Source organism: Littorina saxatilis, linkage group LG17 (assembly GCF_037325665.1).
Source record: "Littorina saxatilis isolate snail1 linkage group LG17, US_GU_Lsax_2.0, whole genome shotgun sequence".
NCBI classification, from domain to species: domain Eukaryota; kingdom Metazoa; phylum Mollusca; class Gastropoda; order Littorinimorpha; family Littorinidae; genus Littorina; species Littorina saxatilis.
The window spans coordinates 70156523-70176368 of record NC_090261.1 but is presented as its reverse complement, the minus strand read 5'-3'; the positions used below and the strand labels follow the sequence as shown (position 1 = coordinate 70176368).

Sequence of the window (19846 nt, the reverse complement as noted above, 5' to 3'; positions counted from 1 at the left end):
TCCCTCCATTTTAAGACTCCCCCATTTTAAGACTCCCTCCATTGTAAGACTCCCTCCATTTTAAGACTCCCTCCATTTTAAGACTCCCTCCATTTTAAGACTCCCTCCATTTTAAGACTCCCTCCATTTTAAGACTCCCTCCTTTTAAGACCTCATACACTCGGATTATGTTTTGATTTTCTTTTGGTGGGGGGGGGGGGGGAGTGTCTTAAAAGAGAAATTCCACTGTAATGCAACAACTTACGTCCAGAGTTGTCTGTGTGGAAGAAGTGAGAGCGCGAGAAAGGCTTGGCCAGCAGTCGCTCGTATTTCTCCCCCGTCCGCACCTGGTCTCCCGTCAGTCTGCAATGTATGTGAAGACTGAATTTATTTGTTGACATTGTTTTAAAACGCAATTCTCTAATAAGTGCGTTCTGCGCGCGCGTATGTGAGTATCAAACCAAATCAAATCAAATCGAATCAAATCAAATTAACTTTATTATCGTAAGGAGAGGAAATTACAGTGTGTGTGTGTGTGTGTGTGTGTGTGTGTGTGTGTGTGTGTGTGTGTGTGTGTGTGTGTGTGTGTGGGTGTGTGTGTGTGGGGGGTGTTTGTGTTTCCCTGTCCCATTCTTTCTAATCTGTATGAGTCCACATTTTAGACAAAGTAATAAAATACTCACTAAAGACAAAGAAGCAAAGAGGACAGAAAAGGACAGCGTGTGAAAAAATAAACACACTTGGTCGAAAGAAAGACAAAAGTGTGTTTCACAAAGAACGACAACTCACCTCTTTCCGGGATTGTAGTCGCTCTTCATCACAGAGGTGCCAAAGGCCTTCTCTCCGTCCGGAAGTTCGTGTAGGGGGCACGCGTGCAGGCCCTCCATCTTGCTTGTGACGTATGGGTCTGCGGCTATCAGGTCTTGAGTGTTGGAACTGTGGCGCAGGTGGAAGAAATCCGATTCTGATTTGGGTTCAACTTTACCTGAAAAGCCAGCACAGGTGTTTATTAAATGGTGGTTGTTGAAGGCACACTCCTTCTCATGAAAACCGGCACGGTTGGCCTAGTGGTAAGGCGTCCGCCCCGTGATCGGGAGGTCGTGGGTTCGAACCCCGGCCGGGTCATACCTAAGACTTTAAAATTGGCAATCTAGTGGCTGCTCCGCCTGGCGTCTGGCATTATGGGGTTAGTGCTAGGACTGGTTGGTCCGGTGTCAGAATAATGTGACTGGGTGAGACATGAAGCCTGTGCTGCGACTTCTGTCTTGTGTGTGGCGCACGTTATATGTCAAAGCAGCACCGCCCTGATATGGCCCTTCGTGGTCGGCTAGGCGTTAAACAAACAAACAAACAAACAAACAAACTTCTCATTAAAACTGTTGGCCTCACCGTTTCAGATCAGGCCAGGATTTGACATGGGATAAGACCATCCCTCCACTTGGTCACATACCAAAAGGGAACAGCCTGGGTGCTTCCTGTGAACATTCGACATTTCAGTTTTGATGAAATCTTTAAGACAATAATTCAACAACAAAAAAAGATCGCACTGTTCACACAGCTGTTCGGTTTTGGTATGTGACGAAGTGGTGGGTTGGTCTTATTCCATACTAAAGCCTGGCCAAATCTGAGATGGTGAGCGAAACGGCTTTCACGAGGAGTGTTCCTTTAAACAGTGTTTGTCTTCTTATATATATCTCTCTCTATATACTAATAGATCTAGGAAGCCCCCCTTGTCTGGCACCTTATTTAAATAGGAAAGACCCCAAATATTTCTTTCAAATAATAAAATTCAACAGCATGGAGGGGGGGGGGAGGGGAGGGCTGGCCAGCAAATGTACCCCTGCTTTGTTTTGGAATTCGCTCCGAGTTGCACATCCCTGGGACATACCTATCCACCGACACATATCACTCTACAGCAACTCACCAGCAGGGGGCATGTTAGCATCGTTCTTCTTCTTGCCCATGTAGGTGAGCGAGTTGAGCGAGGAGAAGTCTTGGTCCTGGTAGCCTACAGTGAAGTGAGTCTTCTTCGTGTCCAGGAGACGCTCGCGGCATATGTCATTGCGCGTGCGCACGCGGTCCAGAGCGTACATGCCGCTAGAGAGCGCCCCGGCAAAGTTGTTCTGTGGATTAGACAAAGGGCAGAGATACAATTTATCTGTTGTTTTTGTTGTTGTTGTTGTTGTTGTTGTTGTTGTTGTTGTTGGTGATTAGACAAAGGGCAGAGATACAATTTATCTGTTGTTTTTGTTGTTGTTGTTGTTGTTGTTGTTGTTGTTGTTGTTGTTGTTGTTGTTGTTGGTGGTGGTGGTGGTGGTGTTGTTGTTTTTAAGAAGCTAGCTCAGCGAAAACGGGGTTGGTGGTGATGGTGGAGTGCTGTTTATGGATGTCGAGGAAACCTGCCTTCGTGTTGTAACTTCTTCTTTCTGTAAAATGTCTATAACACGCAAAACACACACACACACACACACACACACACACACACACACACAAATACACACACACACACACACACACACACACACACACACACACATACCCACCCCCACCCCCAACACACACACTGCATGACTCTACTCACCGCTGCCTCCGACTGTCTGGGCAGACCAGGGTAGGGTAACGCAGGCTCCGTCTCTAGGAAGGGGTAGGGAACGGCCCTCTCTCCCATAGGCGCCATGGGGCGATACCCAGGGGGTGGGCCCACGTAGTCTGTGTGTGACACTGAAATCAAATCGAATCAAATCGAATCAAATTAAATCAAAATTTATTTTACAAGGGTTGTGGCATAAGCAATACGAACGAGCTTTCTTTCAACCAGCCCTCGCCCAGAGAGGGATTACTCTAATTACATAATTATATAGACGGGCATTATGAAATAAAGACACAGAGGGATATCAGAATCAGTAAGTGGACGTGCATGAGCAGGGATTGCATTTCATCGACTGTTTCGCTTTCACGAAATCACGAAATGTTCGCTTTCACGAAATCGTCAGTTTTGAAATCGTGGTACTTTTGAGTAGTCCAAGGTCAAGGTTTAACTGTGCCGGCAGAGTTCATTCTCTGACATTTTTTTAATATTTTACGCTCGACCTACTTTTCAACATGTTCGCTTTCACGAAGAGGAATATGCCTTTCATTGAAATCGTGGTACGTTTGATTAATCCAAGGTAAAGGTTCAACTGCGCTGGCAAAGTTTTTCTTAAAACAATTAAGCGCGATCTATTTTTCAAAGTGGGTCATTCTTCGAAACAGTGTAGATGGATACGGTGCATGTCCCACGCTTACGTGATGCCTGTCTGTCGTTTGTATGCCGTGACATGTCGAAGGACATGATGATGTTGTTGCCAGACATCTTCTCCAGGTTTTTCTCCAGGATGTCCTGCAACACAATCACAAATATCATGAGATAATAACCCCAAAACGGAGTATGGCTGCATAAATGGTGAAGAAATAATTATGGTCATACATACTATACAAACACGCTAGTGTAAAGACACGAGTGTAAGTAGGAGTTTCAGTTCATCAACGCAGAAGACGTAAACGAAGAAGAAGAAGACCACAACAACAACCAAATTAAACGAAACGTTATTTGCCTTTACATTCTGACTGTCGATACCTGGATTAATCTGAGGATGACACGGCTGCCTGCGTCGGGCTACATTTGAGAATCAGTCAGGTGAGGACAGTTAACCAATGTGTGTGGCTTCTTCTGGAACAAGTTCCAATTATTTGAAGAATTTTGCGCGGATGTTTGAAAATATGAATGGTTGCACATCAATAAACATATCCCAGTGTACCTATATTGAGTCCACACGCCAAGTTCCAGTTAGAAGTCCAGTTGATGTATGTATGTGTGTGTGTGTGTGTGTGTGTGTGTGTGTGTGTGTGTCTGTGTGTGTGTGTGTGTCTGTGTGTGTCTGTGTGTCTGTGCTATGAAAATGTGCGTCTAGTTTCACAAACAATTATGATGGTCGGTTTGGTACTTACCGATTTGACCTGTGGTGGGGGTTTTATGTAGTCTGTACTCTTCAGGGAGGCGGCTTTTCCTCCGAATCGAGGATCATTCTGGAACAGCTGTAGAGAAGGAAGAAGGGGCCATGAAACAGATTTTCAGAAGAATGAAAGTCGCTAGCCTAGATAAAGTATCCCCAAGTCCCACACTCTCTCCTTAGTTTGAATGAGTTGCCTCTTGTTGAATCAATAGATACACGCCATTTCAGATTCACTCCGAATATGTCCGTCTGTCTTTCCTTCTGTCTGAATGTTTCTTTTTCTCCGTCAGTCTTGTCTGTCTGTCTGTCTGTCTGTCTGTCTGTCTGTCTGTCTGTCTGTCTGTCTGTATGTATGTATGTCTGTCTGTCTGTCTGTCTGTCTGTCTGTCTGTCTGTCTGTCTGTCTGTCTCTCTCTCTTCCTATCTCTCTGCGTGACTGTATGTATGTCTATCTGTCTGTCTGTCTGTCTGTCTCTCCCTCCGCCTTACTCATCCCCCCCACCCCCAGGGACTTCCTGTCTCCCTGACCCCCCCTCCTCCCCTCCCCCTTTTTGCTCATTCGGTCTGTCTGCATGTCTGTCTGTCTGTCTGTCTGTCTGTCTGTCTGTCTCTACCTCCGCCTTACTCATCCCCCCCACCCCCAGGGACTTCCTGTCCCCCTCCCCTCCCCTCCCCCTTTTTGCTCATTCGGTCTGTCTGTCTGTCTGTCTGTCTGTCTGTCTGTCTGTCTCTACCTCCGTCTTACTCATCCCCCCCCACCCCCAGTGACTTCCTGTCCCCCTCCCCTCCCCTCCCCCTTTTTGCTCATTCGGTCTGTCTGCATGTCTGTCTGTCTGTTTGGCAAATACCAACTCATTCTCTTCTTCACTGTTGACTCACTTGTCCGGCATCAGGAGTGGGGCGCTGTATGGGCACTGACCGGTGGGCCATGGCCGCCAGGGCGTAGTCCTTGCCGTAGATTGAGTCCTTCTGGTGGGGGTCGAATCCAAACTGACAGCAACAACAAACAGAAGTGTTAGTTTGTTTGTTATATGTGTATTAATAAGAATAGCATCAACTTTTCCATACCGTCGATTCTGCAGCCGATGGTACCCATGAGCCATCGAGTACCCAATGTTTAATCCCATGATAAAATCAATTGTAAGGTACAGGTATTCCCATAACCATATTTGAACTTAGGGGAGCCAGATGTTACAGATCTAAACTTTTCTAGGGCCAGCTGTATGAGGTGGGTGCCCATCTGCTCTTTCTCGCTGCCTCGGTACCCATTTCCAGCTGGGAAGACTGTATAGAGCGCTCGGAAAAATCGGGTATTTGTACTCGCCCCGAGAGGGGGTAAGCATAAGGATAAGATTCATATAGTCCTTTGAGGTTACCCTCATGGAAATTCGGGCTGCTTTCTTCGTGGGGAAAGTGAGCTGCCATACAGTATATGGCGATACCCATTTTTTCCCCTCCATGCGTGTATTCATGTTTCCAAGCCCTGAGACTTTCGCTGTGAACTTGGGTTCTTTATCGTGCGCATGCGTGCACACGGGGGTGTTCGGACACCGAGGAGAGTCTGCACAAAGTTAACTCTGGGAACTAAATCCCTCGCCCAACATTGGGATGGAACCTACGCCGATAGCGCTAACTGGTTTTGAAGCCAGCGCCGCAACCGACTGAGCTATTTTCCCGTCCGGGTAGATTTCCGACCGCCATTGTGAGAGGCAAGTTATCTAAACACTAAGCCACCCCGGTGTAACACGAGAAAATTACTCCCACGAGACTTTTTACTCCGGAGTAAATATTTCGTACGAAAATATTACTCCCTTTACGAAAAAACTACTCCCCCATAACACGAGAAAATAACTTCCAACGACAGGTGTGTTCCGAGTCAACATTTCGGTCGAATAAATAACGAATAAATTATTTCACCCAATTTACTGCCCACGCCAGGTGTACGCAACGTTTACTCCCCTGTCCCCTGTTAGTCTTGGTGGTGGAAGGGGTGGAGGGAGGGTAGCGCGACATTTGTTAGCGCGAGATCACATATTTCTCGTATTGGCCTTATCCCTTCGCCCGCATCCCATTTTCGCGTACGAGATTTTTACTGGAAGTAAAAAATTTGGGAGTAAAAATTTCGTGGAGGGATTAATTTGTTCGTACCTTGGGGAGTTCTTTTCTCGTACGAAAGGTATACTCGGAGTAAGAATTTCGTACGAAATGTTTACTCCGGAGTAAATATTTTGTGGAGTAAAAATGTCGTGTTACACCGGCTCTCGAGAGTGCAGCTCCCTGAATAAAACAATGGATCAAAGGAAAATGGCCAAGTGTCGCGTCTGTCTGTGGTCCCACTGGGACAAGTACTTAAACTTCCCACATAGATTACACTATACTCTTGGTTTAAACACAATTTTATTCAGAATTTCTTCGCATGAACAGTTCAAAACATACTATACTCTTCTCTGACACAAAGTGTAGTTTCAAAGTTCGAAGGCATCATGCGAAAATGGAAGACAGTCTTCGTTAGTCTTAATGCTGTACACAGATGTCAAAATAAAGACGGGAAACGCTCACCTTAAAATGAGCATTGTGTTGATAAATTCTCCCATCTGCCGCTTCTGCAAAACAAAGGAGGGGGGGGGGGAACATTTAAATGCAGTTACCTGTCATACCATGCATAGGTAAGACAAGGTATTTGATCATCTAGTTCGTTTCCAAAACGAATGCAACTAATACAAGTGTGATTATTCGTGGAAGGGTACATGTCATTCTTCTCACTTGCATAAAAACAGAACAATAAAAGCAGGGGTGTTCTGTGGCGTCAGCAGTGGACAAAATGCCAAAACTGATTTCAAATTGACAAATACATTGCCGTGATTTCAGCAGATCAGCCGAACTTTAATCAGAGGAACGTCCATGTGAAGTCAAATCTTCAAAGCAAAAAAACGCCAGTGTGGATATAAGACCTAAACGTTAAAAAAAACACTGATACATACCCCCCCAAAAAAGAACAAAAACTACAACAACAACAAAAACAACAACAACAAAAACAACAACAACAACAACAAAAGCAACAACATGCGTACCTCTGAGGGTCTCTGGCGCAGTAACGCAACGTGCGTAATTGGCGAGTTCGTTGGTAACGTCCGTGGTGGGTCGTACCTTGGGTGACCTTCCACCAACAGATTCCGTCTGGTTTGGCCTACAAGAACATCAGCCAAACATCATTGTGTTAGTTCAATGGACAATACAAATATCATCCTGTCCGTTAAAATCATCTTGTAAATCATCATAGCAAGGGTGTGAGCCTCCTTTTTTTGACCAAATGGTAAAAGTCATAGTTATTATAAGGTAATGTTTATGGCGCAAATCCTACAATAGTTCTAAGCGATAACATAGATTATCAAGTTAAAGTACATGTCTATACAAATAATACGATGCAGATCCCAAAAATACAAAGTAAACTATCAATTACAATTACACAAATCGTTACACGCACAGAACACAGTCGCATCAGTTCACACAGACACATAGTCATAGACACAGACTTACACACACAGACAGACGCGTACGCACGCACGCACGCACGCGCGGCACGCGAGCACGCACGCACGTACACACACACACACACACACACACACACACACTCACACTCACACACACACACACACACACACACACACACACACACACACTCACACACACACCCACACACGCACACACACACACACACACACACACACATACACACACACACACACACACACACACACACATACACACAAGCAAACAAACACACTCACATTCTCTGCTGCAGAACGTGCGAGGCAAAGAGCTGGGCGGGGTCCCGTGTACGAGGTCCGTAGTCACTGACTGTCGTCGTGTCGGGGTTGCCTCCCACTGCAACACAGAATGTACTACAGTCGAACACCCATTTTCAGACCCCCCAATTTAAGACTTCCTCCCTTAAAGGCACAGTGCGACTCCCGTAAACCATCACAGATACTGTCAGGCTTTTACACACAGTACAAACACCCTTCCATTTAAACGCTCACCAAACGGGAACATCCTAGGTGCGCTACGTAAAGAGCGAGCAATTGTGAAAGAATTAATTTTGTGGATTGTCTCAGAGACAATCGGACCGTGGTGCGTTTTGGCGCTAGACCTAACTTTTAAAATCTAAATAATAAATTGACAGCTTGTTACACAAACATTCTTAAATCATAGAAGAATTCTTTTTTCATCAAGACAAGATAAGTACAATTCGAAGTTTTGAAAGTTTGAAAAAAGAAACGCCCGGATCCGAAAGCAGGGTCACGCAAGGTCGTGGTTCTCGTAGCAGACGACAGTTTATGCCTATCGCTAGTTCCTCTGAACAGTCAAAAGCCATCGCGAGAGTTCTTGTGAACCACATCCGTTTGTTTCGTGCATAGTCAGAGGTACATAATAACGTGCTATTGCAGATAAGCTCACAGCGAGTCGCATTCACATTACTAACTGACGACTGCATTGTGAAAAAGGGAAACTGGATCACACGGGTTCACGATGGCTCAGGGGTAAGATAAACCACGCAAATATAAATTCTTTGAAAATTGCTCGCTCTTTACGGAGGGCACCTAGGATGTTCTCAAGCGGTGAGTGTTTAAACGAAAGGGTGTTCGTACTGTGTGTAAAAGCCTGACCGTATCTGTGATGGTTTACGGGAGGCTTACTGTGCCTTTAAGACCCTGTTTTCTGACTATTTATTCATAACCTGTATAAATGTACTCCCAATTTAAGACTCCCTCCTTTTTTGAGACCTCATTTTCTCAGATATTTTGAGGTCTTAAAAGGGGGGTTCCACTGTTGCCACATGCGAGTGCGCGTCCCTAGCTGCGTCCTATAAGCATTATAAGCCAAAGACACGTACTAGACAATCATGGAAGGGGTCCCGGGACGCACAAATCTTTAAAAAAAGCGGGTCCCTGGAAAAAATAAATGTCCGTTCTCGTGCGTACCTTTGGTATTGTTTTAGGTCTAGTACAAGCACCAACGCCATCGGAAAAGAGGTCTGAAGCCGATGCAGATGTTGCCTGGGCCTTCAACAAATCCATTGAGGGGGTCAATGGATACTCTAGGCGTGGGGAGCACTGACTTGCCACATGACATTGTGTGGATATAGTACCCCGCAGCCTTTTGTTACAAGCATGCTATTGTCTTGAAGACTAGGACTTATGTCCTGTTTGGCCAAAGAAGTGTGCCAGGAGACGCAGTAGTCCCCCTTTCACGGCATCTGCTCTGCACTGACGTAATTGTCTCCCTGCCTTGAGCGTGAGCTATTTATAGTAGATCTACGTTTTTGGTACGTCAGTAGACAGCACACCCGTGAAATATGGAGAGCTGTTTGTGATAGGGCCTGGCTGCCAATGTAAACCAAGCTACGAGTTGTCTCGTTATAGACGAGGTTAGGAAATAACTATGTCGAGTTTTTATTGGTTGTGATAGGGCCTGGCTGCCAATGTAAACCAAGCTACGAGTTGTCTCGTTATAGACGAGGTTAGGAAATAACTATGTCGAGTTTTTATTGGTTGTGGAAGAGTTGCTTTCCCTTGATTGCATAGAAACACTGACGCAGGCCTACAATGTTACGTGTATCTTCTCTCAGTGTTTCTATGGTAAAGCAATGGAAACCAAGGGAAAGCAACTTTTCCACAAACCATATAAAAACCCGACAGAGTTATTTCCAAAGATCGGCTATTCCGTCGCAATGAGTTATCAGTTACTTACCGATGTTGTCGTAATCGCCAGAGCGGAAGACGTTAGACTTGCTGTCGGCATCTTTCATCATGCGTCCTACGTCAGACTTGATGTCACGTGGTAGCTTGTGCGTCCGATCCTCCTGCGTGTTCACACGGCCGAAGGCACGCTGCTGCTCGCTGACATGGCTGTTGATTGAAATGTAATGTTGGATACATGATTCAACTTTTGTCAGACTCTGTTCTGCTAGAATCGTAAGCAAAAGGTTGAAAGTCGCTTGTTCATTACACTGATTGTTATTCTCTCAGGTGCCAGGAGACTGGTTCCGCGTAACTCTCACTTAATTTTTGTTGCACACGTTGCAAGCTTTTAGAGCGCTTTCGTTCATGCATCGAGAAAGTCACACAGAAAAAAATGTAACCCTTTGACTGCCATGATGCCTATGAGGTACGTATACTTTGCGGTCATCAAAAAATCAATACTTTGACAAGGAAAACAGCCAGTGTATATTGCCCTTTAAATCATAGTAAAATGACTGCCTCCTTATCTCAGCTTTACACTAATTAGTATACCTTGTCGCTTGCCTCTCACGCAGGAGGTCGAGGATTCGTTCCCCACCGGGGGCGAATACAAATACCCGATTTTTCCGAGCGCTCTCCAGTCAACCCAGCTGTATATGCGTACCTGAGCCTATTTAGGGCCGAGGGATGCAAAGGCAGCGAGGGAGAGGATATCGGCACTGTCCAAATAAAGCTGGCCCTAGAAAAGTTAAGATCTCTAACATTTCGCTCCCTTCCGCTCAAATATGGTTATGGGAATACCTTTACTTTTACTATACTTTGTATATTAAGCTTGTGTCCATTGATTTTCAACTGATTTTTGTCCGGCAGTAAAGGAGTTAATGCGATGGGAGATGTCAAGACTGACCTTCTCTCGTCGCTGCCGAACTGGAACCTTGACCCACGCTGATGGTGGAAGCGGACAGGGTCCAGCGGGAGCTTCTTCTTGGCCGTGTCTACTTTGGGGAAGGCAGGGGCGCTGCTTGACCGGTTCTGACACACGGAGGATAAAGAGTTACTTGACAAAACCAAAACAACAAAAAGTTAAAAGGGTATGCATTAATAACTGTGGCATTTTACGAAGGCAGTTCTTAACTGAGCCCAAAGTTGACTTCACGAAGACTTCTCGAAGTCTGTTTTACCCACAATTCATTGCCAAAGCTTCGAACAGTACGCTTCGCGAAGTCGACTTCGCCCAAATAAGGCTTAAGGTGGCAAAAGCACTGAAACGCCAATCTCAGGGATAAATGCTCAGTATTCATGTTTGATTTGCCTCCTATATGAAATAAGTTCAGAAGCTACTACTGACCTGTGACATGAAGGTGTTGGCATACTCGGACTGTCCGATGTTTGTGTCCACCATGAAGTGAGGGGCCATGTCGGGCCAGTTAACCGTCCTGTCTTCCTTGAGAATTTGAATCTGAAAGTGACAGCAGTGTTGGTCTTTGTCAGCACTGTTTGTAGCAGGCTAATCTGGTAAATCCATCCATCTTTTTATCCGTTCACCCACCCACGTCCTCATCTCTCCCTCACTCCCTCCCTCCGTCGCCCCCTCTCTCCCTCTATCCATCCATTTCTCCTTCGCTCCCTCCCTCCCTCCCTCTCTCCGTCGCTCCCTCCATACCTCCATCCATCCCTCCATCCATCCATCCATAAAGCATCAGTTCAACCACCAATCCATCCATCCCTCAATCCAACCGTATCCATTCATCGAAGTCTCTAAGATTTTGTATCCATCCATCTACTTATCAGTTCACTCATCCACCTACTCCCCCTCCCTCCCTTCCTCCCTCCCTCCGTCTCTCTTTTCCTCCCTCCTTCCTCTCCTTTCTTACTCCCTCTCTCCCTCCCTCCCTTCCTCCTCCCTCCCTCTATCCATTCCTCCCTACCTCCATTCATCCAACATCCTCCCTCCTCCCTGAAGCGTCAGTTCACCCATTAATCTATTCATCCCTCAATCCAACTATTATATACATCCATCTAATGATCCGTTCGCCCATCCATCCAACCATTAATCCATCCATCCATTCAAAACCCAGTGCGAATGTACATGCAGCGTACCCTGGGTGCGTCCTTCTTGCCGTAGTCATCTCGCGTGGTGCTCTGGGTGTAGGTGTGACCTGGCACCTTCTTCCCGCTGTCGTTGCCCATGTGGAAATTGTGCTTCACCTAGTGGTTCACACACAAGCTGTATCAATGTGCCTGATATGATCCTTTACGAAAGCAAACCATATCACGATTTGGCGAATACAAAAAGCAGTAGTCAGTATTAGTTGAAAAAATGGACATGCCCCGCGTGGTTTCACCGTGAGGGCGTTAAACAACAATTATCATCAATAGCACGTGAAGAGCAAGGGGTACCCAGCACAGAATAGGTCACCTAGCCGAGTTATCATTATAAATTCATGAATACATTTCAGGTCCAGTACTGTCAGTCTGTTTCGCCCTTGACGGGTATGAGGGTCAATACGGTCTTTAAGTCACTCGTGGTTAACGTTAACGTAACCGCAGACAACATCTTGCATTACGCAATACAGCACGAGCGAGGAGAGGCTCGCTGACGAATAAGTGTACTACTTGATGTACTACTAGTTTTACGGCCTGTGGTAATGGTCTCGGTGCCAAACTTACCTGACTTATGGCTGCGATGGTGTGACTCCTGTCAAGTGCTTGACCCTGGAAAAGATAACAACATTTCTAACGTGGACGATACATATCAAGTTGCATTAGAAAAACGCACAGACGAGGATGCAAATGCCACACAAAACTAATAACGGGATAATCACAAGAACAACAACATACAATTACAAACAAATCTCTCTATCCCGAAAAAGGTCTTTAACGTGCCATTGTGGTGACACGGGGTGGGACATGGCTTCCGTCTCTGGGTCTGCACATAAAGTTGACCCGTGTCCGTCCCGGCCCGAATTCGAACCAGCGACCTTCCGATCACAAGTCCAGTGTTCTACCAACTGAGCTACCGGGCCCCCTATCGTTCTTGCTCTCAAAGTCTAGAGAAATGCCAGCATCCAAAAGTACCCATCATCCCGCATGCACACAGACTCACGAGGTAGTCGGCCTTGAAGCTGGTCTGCCAGTCCTGTCTGCGCTTGGCTAGGTTGTATTCGCCATCTTGCAGCACGCTGCTCTTCTGCAGTGTGTCACGCAGCTGCAGGGCCTGCAGTCGTGACGTACGACTCGCGCCGTACAGCTCCTTCTGTTCTACTGCCGCCATGATGACGTCAGCTGTGGGTGACGTCAGTCTGAAAGGTAGGAAAGGAGTTGAGAGCATTACATTTACAGGTGACTGGTGATGTGAAAAGACCAAGAAGAGAAAGGTCAAGGTATTCCCGTAACCATATGTGGCCGTAGGGGAGCGAAATGTTAAAGATCTCAACTTTTCTTTGCCCACTTTTTTTTTTAAGGGGGCTACCCATCTCTTTTCCCTTGCTGCCTTTGCGATTTCCAACTGGGTGGACTAGAGAGCTCATGCACAAATCGGGTATTTGTATTTCTGAGTGGGGGTCGAACCCCGACCACCAGCGTGAGAGGCAAGCACTCTCAGCACTATGCCACTCCGGCTCCACAAGAGATAGTACAGACTGCAATAATCCCATTTTGCTCTTTCAATCCCTTACTTCATGTAAAACAGTTTCACTCTCTAGAGCGAGAGGAAATACGTATTTCATGCCAGGGACCGTCTGTAGTTTAATATTTCAATGGCATGGTTTGTGGTGTGTTGTTTGATTGCTTGGCAAGTTGTGTGGGTTTTTTTTGTTTTTTTTGGAGTGGGGGGGGGGGATATCTTGTTTTGAAGACATTGCTACAATATCTTAAGAGTCTGTTAATTTCACACAGAAATGTTGCAATGAAAATGAATTTGCTTCCTCCAGGCGCAACACACATAGTTATTGTTTTGGTGAGACTATTCAACCCAATTTCACCACCTTACCAATCTTCGCTGCACAATTTTGAGGATACACAGTCAGACGAACAACAACAACAACAACAACAACAACAACAACAACAACAACAACAACAACAACAACAACAACAACAACAACAACAACAACAACAACAACGTTGAAACAACTACTTGTGAAAGGAAACCTTTCCATCACTTACGACTAGTCTCACTTTTACCCTCCTATGTGCACCAAAGTTCCATGGACCAAAAGATGGACATATTGAACCCAAGCCGTGCGAACATCAGAGAAAAGAGTCAAAACCACTAGTTCTGATAGTAAACCTTAGCATTACTTACGACTTGTCGCAGTTTCACCAATCTGTAAGCATCAAAGTTCCATTGACCGAAAGATGGAAACATTGAACTTAAGGCATACGAGAATCACAGAGAACACTCCCCCTATCGACAACTGTGTCTGTACTGCTTAGACACAATCATGTTGCTCTGTTTTTGCTTAGGCAACGACGCTTTGCGCTGATATGTTCGTCTTGATCTCTGACTAACTCAGAGATGACCACTGATACCAATAAATAATTAACGTACCTGCTGACCACAGTCTATGTGTGGACTTTCACCCACAGACATAGAAAGGTCGATTCTGTTATGTCTGTGGCTTTCGTCAACCCTCCCTTCGTCGATCGAGGAAACCTAGCTCACGTGAGTGAAGTTCTTTCCTACAATCCTTGTGTTTTCATCACTTACGTCTAAAATAGCATTTACCTTCTTTTTTTGTTCCTGACGTTATAACGCGTTGTTGTTGTTGTTGTTGTTGTTGTTGTTGTTGTTGTTGTTGTGTGTATGTGTGTGTGTGTGTGTGTGTGAAGGTAGAAATATAGCTTTGTCATTGTATATTCATGTTCTAGTTTCTGTTCTGTGAGTAGTCTTGTGTGGCATGTGAATGATCTGGTGTTTGTAATTCTATCTTTAATGTATCCATCACTTCAGAAATATTCTTGTGTTTTCCAGGGTCAAGAACTGAACAGACGTGACACCAACGCAGCAATTGCCTTTCAATGTAAGTCAGGTTGATCTCAAAGTTTAATCTTGAATTCAAACGTCCAGCATGGTACAAGGTTTGTGATTGTCCTTACATCTTGTATTCACAACCTCAAACTAAAGTATAAAACCATGTATCTTTCTCTGGCATTTTTTTCTTTCGATTAATCCCCAGAAGCAACACTCTTAAATGTTTGGATTGATTTATTGATTCTTGGTTTTTTCTTGTGCCCTTGACTCGGGAAAGTCACTCGGAACGTGAAATTTCACGAGAACATTTTTAGCGTCTGTCTCCATGCTATTCTTATTCTGCGGTCGTTCGCTTAAGATGGTTGTTTTTTTTTAATCATTCAAGCGCTGGCTGACTGGAGTATGTTGAAGATAAAGCCCATTTAAAAACTTGTATTTTTTTAACGAATTTTGTTAATTAATGATAATTGCAATATGTATTTTCTCCGTTTGTTTTAGTTCAAGGCAGTTGACATGAATGAGTTGTACTGAGTTTGAGCACACGTATGACTTCACTCGTTTTCCCCAGCAAAAAATGGTCAAAGAATTACCGAGAAGAAACGCACATCAAAAGCTCAGGCAAGACTTTATTTTATCACTCTCCACATACTCACTCTTTTAAATTAATGAAAAAATAATGAATGCTCATATTAATTAATAAATCAATGTATCAATCGATAATTGATAAATAAATAGATGAGTAAAGAAACAAACTAGCAAGGAAACAAACAGTAAATAAGTAAATCAGTACAAATTAAAACAATAATATTTTTTTCAATGACGAAATACATACCTTTTATTCTAAATCTACTCCACTGTGTAATTGTAGATCAAAACCCACATGCATGCACCACAAGCAACTTAAAACAGCTAACAGCCAACGCAATGTTTCTCCAAACCCAAAGACCCCAAACTCACGGAGCAACCAGAAGCGAAGTATAACTCCCCATAACTTCCCCACAGTATAGTGCGTTTCCTTAACTGTGGATAGGACATTTTTATAGATTTACAAGAAAACGAATATATCTGATGCCAGCGTTCGAGAATTCTATGTTCAAGGAGTTTGGTGCTAACTTTCCTTATTACTGACATATCTTTGCTTTTCGTTTTAGCTAGGCACAGACGGGCGCAGTGGCGTGGTGGTAAGACGTCGGCCTATTAATCGGGAGGTCGTGAGTTCGAAGCCCGGTCGCTGCCGCCTGGTGGGTTAAGAGTGGAGGAGATTTTTTCGATCTCCCACACGCGTCAACTTATGTGCAGACCTGCTAGTGACTTACCCCCTTCGTGTGTACACGCAAGCACAAGACCAAGTGCGCACGGAAAAGATCATGTAATCCATGTCGGAGTTCGGTGAGTTATGGAAACACGAAAATACTCAGCATGCCTACTCAACGAAAGCGGAGTGAAGCTGACTATGCTCTCAGAGTATAGTGTGGGGAACCAAAATGGCTAAACGAGCTCACACGTAACCAGAAAACTCTGGAACGCTGAAGAAGAAGAAGAAGCTAGGCACATACTAAACATAAGATTTTACCAACTCAAGAAACATTTTTACCCAGCACGAACATAATCTAATTAATCTAATGGTCACGTCAAATAAGCATCTGCTTGAGTTTGTGTCCTAGCTGCATTTTTGTCAATTGTTTCATGTCATGTATTTTGAATAAAATTGTGTTTAAACCAATCTATTTGACACATTTAGTGACGTCATATGTAACTTTTGTATAAGTCTCTATTTGAGTGAAGATTGACGTTACTGAGGTTCTGAAAAGGAACGAAAACCAATATTTCATGTCTCATTAACTTTTCCTCATGGTTATTTCAAATAGTCAGTAATGTGAACGCGATTCCAGATTTTCTCAGTCCACTGCTTTGGAAAAGCACTATTCACCCACATAATCATCACACAAGAACTGAACATACAGGATTTCACTATCCACTGCTTTCAAAACGCACTGTACATCCGAATGTATACCCCCCTCTCCTTCAAAAAAAAAAGAAAAAAAGACCAAACAAACAAACAAACAAACAAAAAACAAACAAACATAGATAGTTATTAAATTGTTTGCAACGAACGTAGTGTGCAAGCTGGGCGCACTGTCGAACGCAAATCGAGATTGTCACCGTCTACAGGTTTTGCAAACGCACTATACACACACACCTAATCCCCCACACAGGAACTGCCTGCCCCTTCAGAGCAAATAACAAGGAACCTCGCGTGCAAGCTACAGGCACTGTTTTCACAATAGACTGCAACAATGGCCCCAGAAAAAATAATCATAGCTGTCAGCACTCAAAGCAGTATCAATCTCTGGGCCTGATACGGTCAAACGGTTAGCGTGTTTTTCCTGTGCTAAGAGTCCGTGCGTCGGCGATTAAACGATTACTGACATGAAAGCCTTCGCTGGCTTAGCAGTAGCATGAGTAGGTTGGTTTAAAGGCGCAGTCCTTCCCGAGTTCAGCTCATTATGTCAGATCATGCAAGGCTTTTTACATGGTATAAGACCACCCCTTCACTCGAACCAAAACCGAAAAACAATCCAAATTGTTGGTTTATGTGCAGAAAGTCAATTTTGTGATGAATTTATTATTTTCGCAGGAGGACACTAGTTAAGAAAATAATTCATAAAAAGGACATCTGCAAACAGCCACAACCACAAACAACAACAACAACAGAAACCGCAAATAAACTTTCAGAAATTAAATGACTCTACTAACATCAGGTGAGGGGCACATTAACTGAAGATATTTAGGAATTTAGCGGGACGTACTGGTACTGGGGACCAGTAAAAATGGGGGCTGTACAAAAAACAACTAGGGACGTAACCCAAAACAAAACAAGGGGAAACAACTCCTGGATACTTCTGAACACAGAACAGAGAGTTTAGAACAAGAACACCAACAACAAGACAGCTGGTTGAATGTGGTATGTGTCCAAGTAGACTGATGTTATCATCCAATGGAAAAGCATAGGCAGACCTGAAATATAAAGCCGTACTGTTTCACGGCAAGGCCTGTGCGTTTAAACAGTCGGTCGGGTTAGACGTAATTGTTCCTGCTTTTTTGTGTGCTATTTGACCGATGCAGATTAGATCGTCTGACTATTATTTTGGCTGGGTGCTTCAAGCTACGTGTGTGCTATTGTAGGGGTTGGGAGAGGGGGGGGGGGGGATTGAAAGGAGGACCCGTATAGTGGGCAGGGTGGGGGTGGGGGTGGACATGGTAAAGACGATTTTGTAGATAGATGTCTGTATGTCCTAATCGCCACGTGAAAGGGTGGGGGTGGACATGGTAAAGACGATGTTGTAGATAGATGTCTGTATGTCCTAATCGCCACGTGAAAGGGTGGGGGTGGACATGGTAAAGACGATGTTGTAGACAGATGTCTGTATGTCCTAATCGCCACGTGAAAGGGCGGGGGTGGACATGGTAAAGACGATGTTGTAGATAGATGTCTGTATGTCCTGATCGCCACGTGAAAGGGCGGGGGTGGACATGGTAAAGACGATGTTGTAGATAGATGTCTGTATGTCCTGATCGCCACGTGAAAGGGTGGGGGTTGACATGGTAAAGACGATGTTGTAGATAGATGTCTGTATGTCCTAATCGCCACGTGAAAGGGTGGGGGTGGACATGGTAAAGACGATGTTGTAGACAGATGTCTGTATGTCCTAATCGCCACGTGAAAGGGCGGGGGTTGACATGGTAAAGACGATGTTGTAGACAGATGTCTGTATGTCCTAATCGCCACGTGAAAGGGTGGGGGTGGACATGGTAAAGACGATGTTGTAGATAGATGTCTCTATGTCCTAATCGCCACGTGAAAGGGTGGGGGTGGACATGGTAAAGACGATGTTGTAGATAGATGTCTCTATGTCCTAATCGCCACGTGAAAGGGCGGGAGTGGACATGGTAAAGACGATGTTGTAGATAGATGTCTCTATGTCCTGATCGCCACGTGAAAGGGTGGGGGTGGACATGGTAAAGACGATGTTGTAGATAGATGTCTCTATGTCCTAATCGCCACGTGAAAGGGCGGGGGTGGACATGGTAAAGACGATGTTGTAGATAGATGTCTGTATGTCCTGATCGCCACGTGAAAGGGTGGGGGTGGACATGGTAAAGACGATGTTGTAGATAGATGTCTGTATGTCCTAATCGCCACGTGAAAGGGTGGGGGTGGACATGGTAAAGACGATGTTGTAGATAGATGTCTGTATGTCCTGATCGCCACGTGAAAGGGTGGGGGTGGACATGGTAAAGACGATGTTGTAGATAGATGTCTCTATGTCCTGATCGCCACGTGAAAGGGTGGGGGTGGACATGGTAAAGACGATGTTGTAGATAGATGTCTCTATGTCCTAATCGCCACGTGAAAGGGCGGGGGTGGACATGGTAAAGACGATGTTGTAGATAGATGTCTGTATGTCCTAATCGCCACGTGAAAGGGTGGGGGTGGACATGGTAAAGACGATGTTGTAGATAGATGTCTGTATGTCCTGATCGCCACGTGAAAGGGTGGGGGTGGACATGGTAAAGACGATGTTGTAGATAGATGTCTCTATGTCCTAATCGCCACGTGAAAGGGCGGGAGTGGACATGGTAAAGACGATGTTGTAGATAGATGTCTCTATGTCCTGATCGCCACGTGAAAGGGTGGGGGTGGACATGGTAAAGACGATGTTGTAGATAGATGTCTCTATGTCCTAATCGCCACGTGAAAGGGCGGGGGTGGACATGGTAAAGACGATGTTGTAGATAGATGTCTGTATGTCCTGATCGCCACGTGAAAGGGTGGGGGTGGACATGGTAAAGACGATGTTGTAGATAGATGTCTGTATGTCCTAATCGCCACGTGAAAGGGTGGGGGTGGACATGGTAAAGACGATGTTGTAGATAGATGTCTGTATGTCCTGATCGCCACGTGAAAGGGTGGGGGTGGACATGGTAAAGACGATGTTGTAGATAGATGTCTCTATGTCCTGATCGCCACGTGAAAGGGTGGGGGTGGACATGGTAAAGACGATGTTGTAGATAGATGTCTGTATGTCCTGATCGCCACGTGAAAGGGCGGGGGTGGACATGGTAAAGACGATGTTGTAGATAGATGTCTGTATGTCCTA

The 19846-nt window shown here is 44.9% G+C and overlaps 1 protein-coding gene across 1 annotated transcript; it reads right to left on the bottom strand.

Annotated features, from left to right (window-relative positions):
• Positions 1-244: 244 nt before the first annotated feature.
• On the bottom strand, positions 245-15711 carry LOC138953659 (uncharacterized; the record flags this gene model as incomplete). The annotated part of the gene is given in 17 exon segments (XM_070325540.1): positions 245-342; positions 769-964; positions 1904-2102; positions 2561-2700; positions 3265-3358; positions 3967-4053; positions 4851-4961; positions 6531-6574; positions 7043-7158; positions 7760-7856; positions 9723-9880; positions 10620-10744; positions 11061-11171; positions 11813-11920; positions 12383-12427; positions 12819-13014; positions 15517-15711. Coding segments are annotated over 16 exon segments (1897 nt in total), but the record flags the coding sequence as incomplete, so codon positions are not given.
• Positions 15712-19846: the final 4135 nt, after the last annotated feature.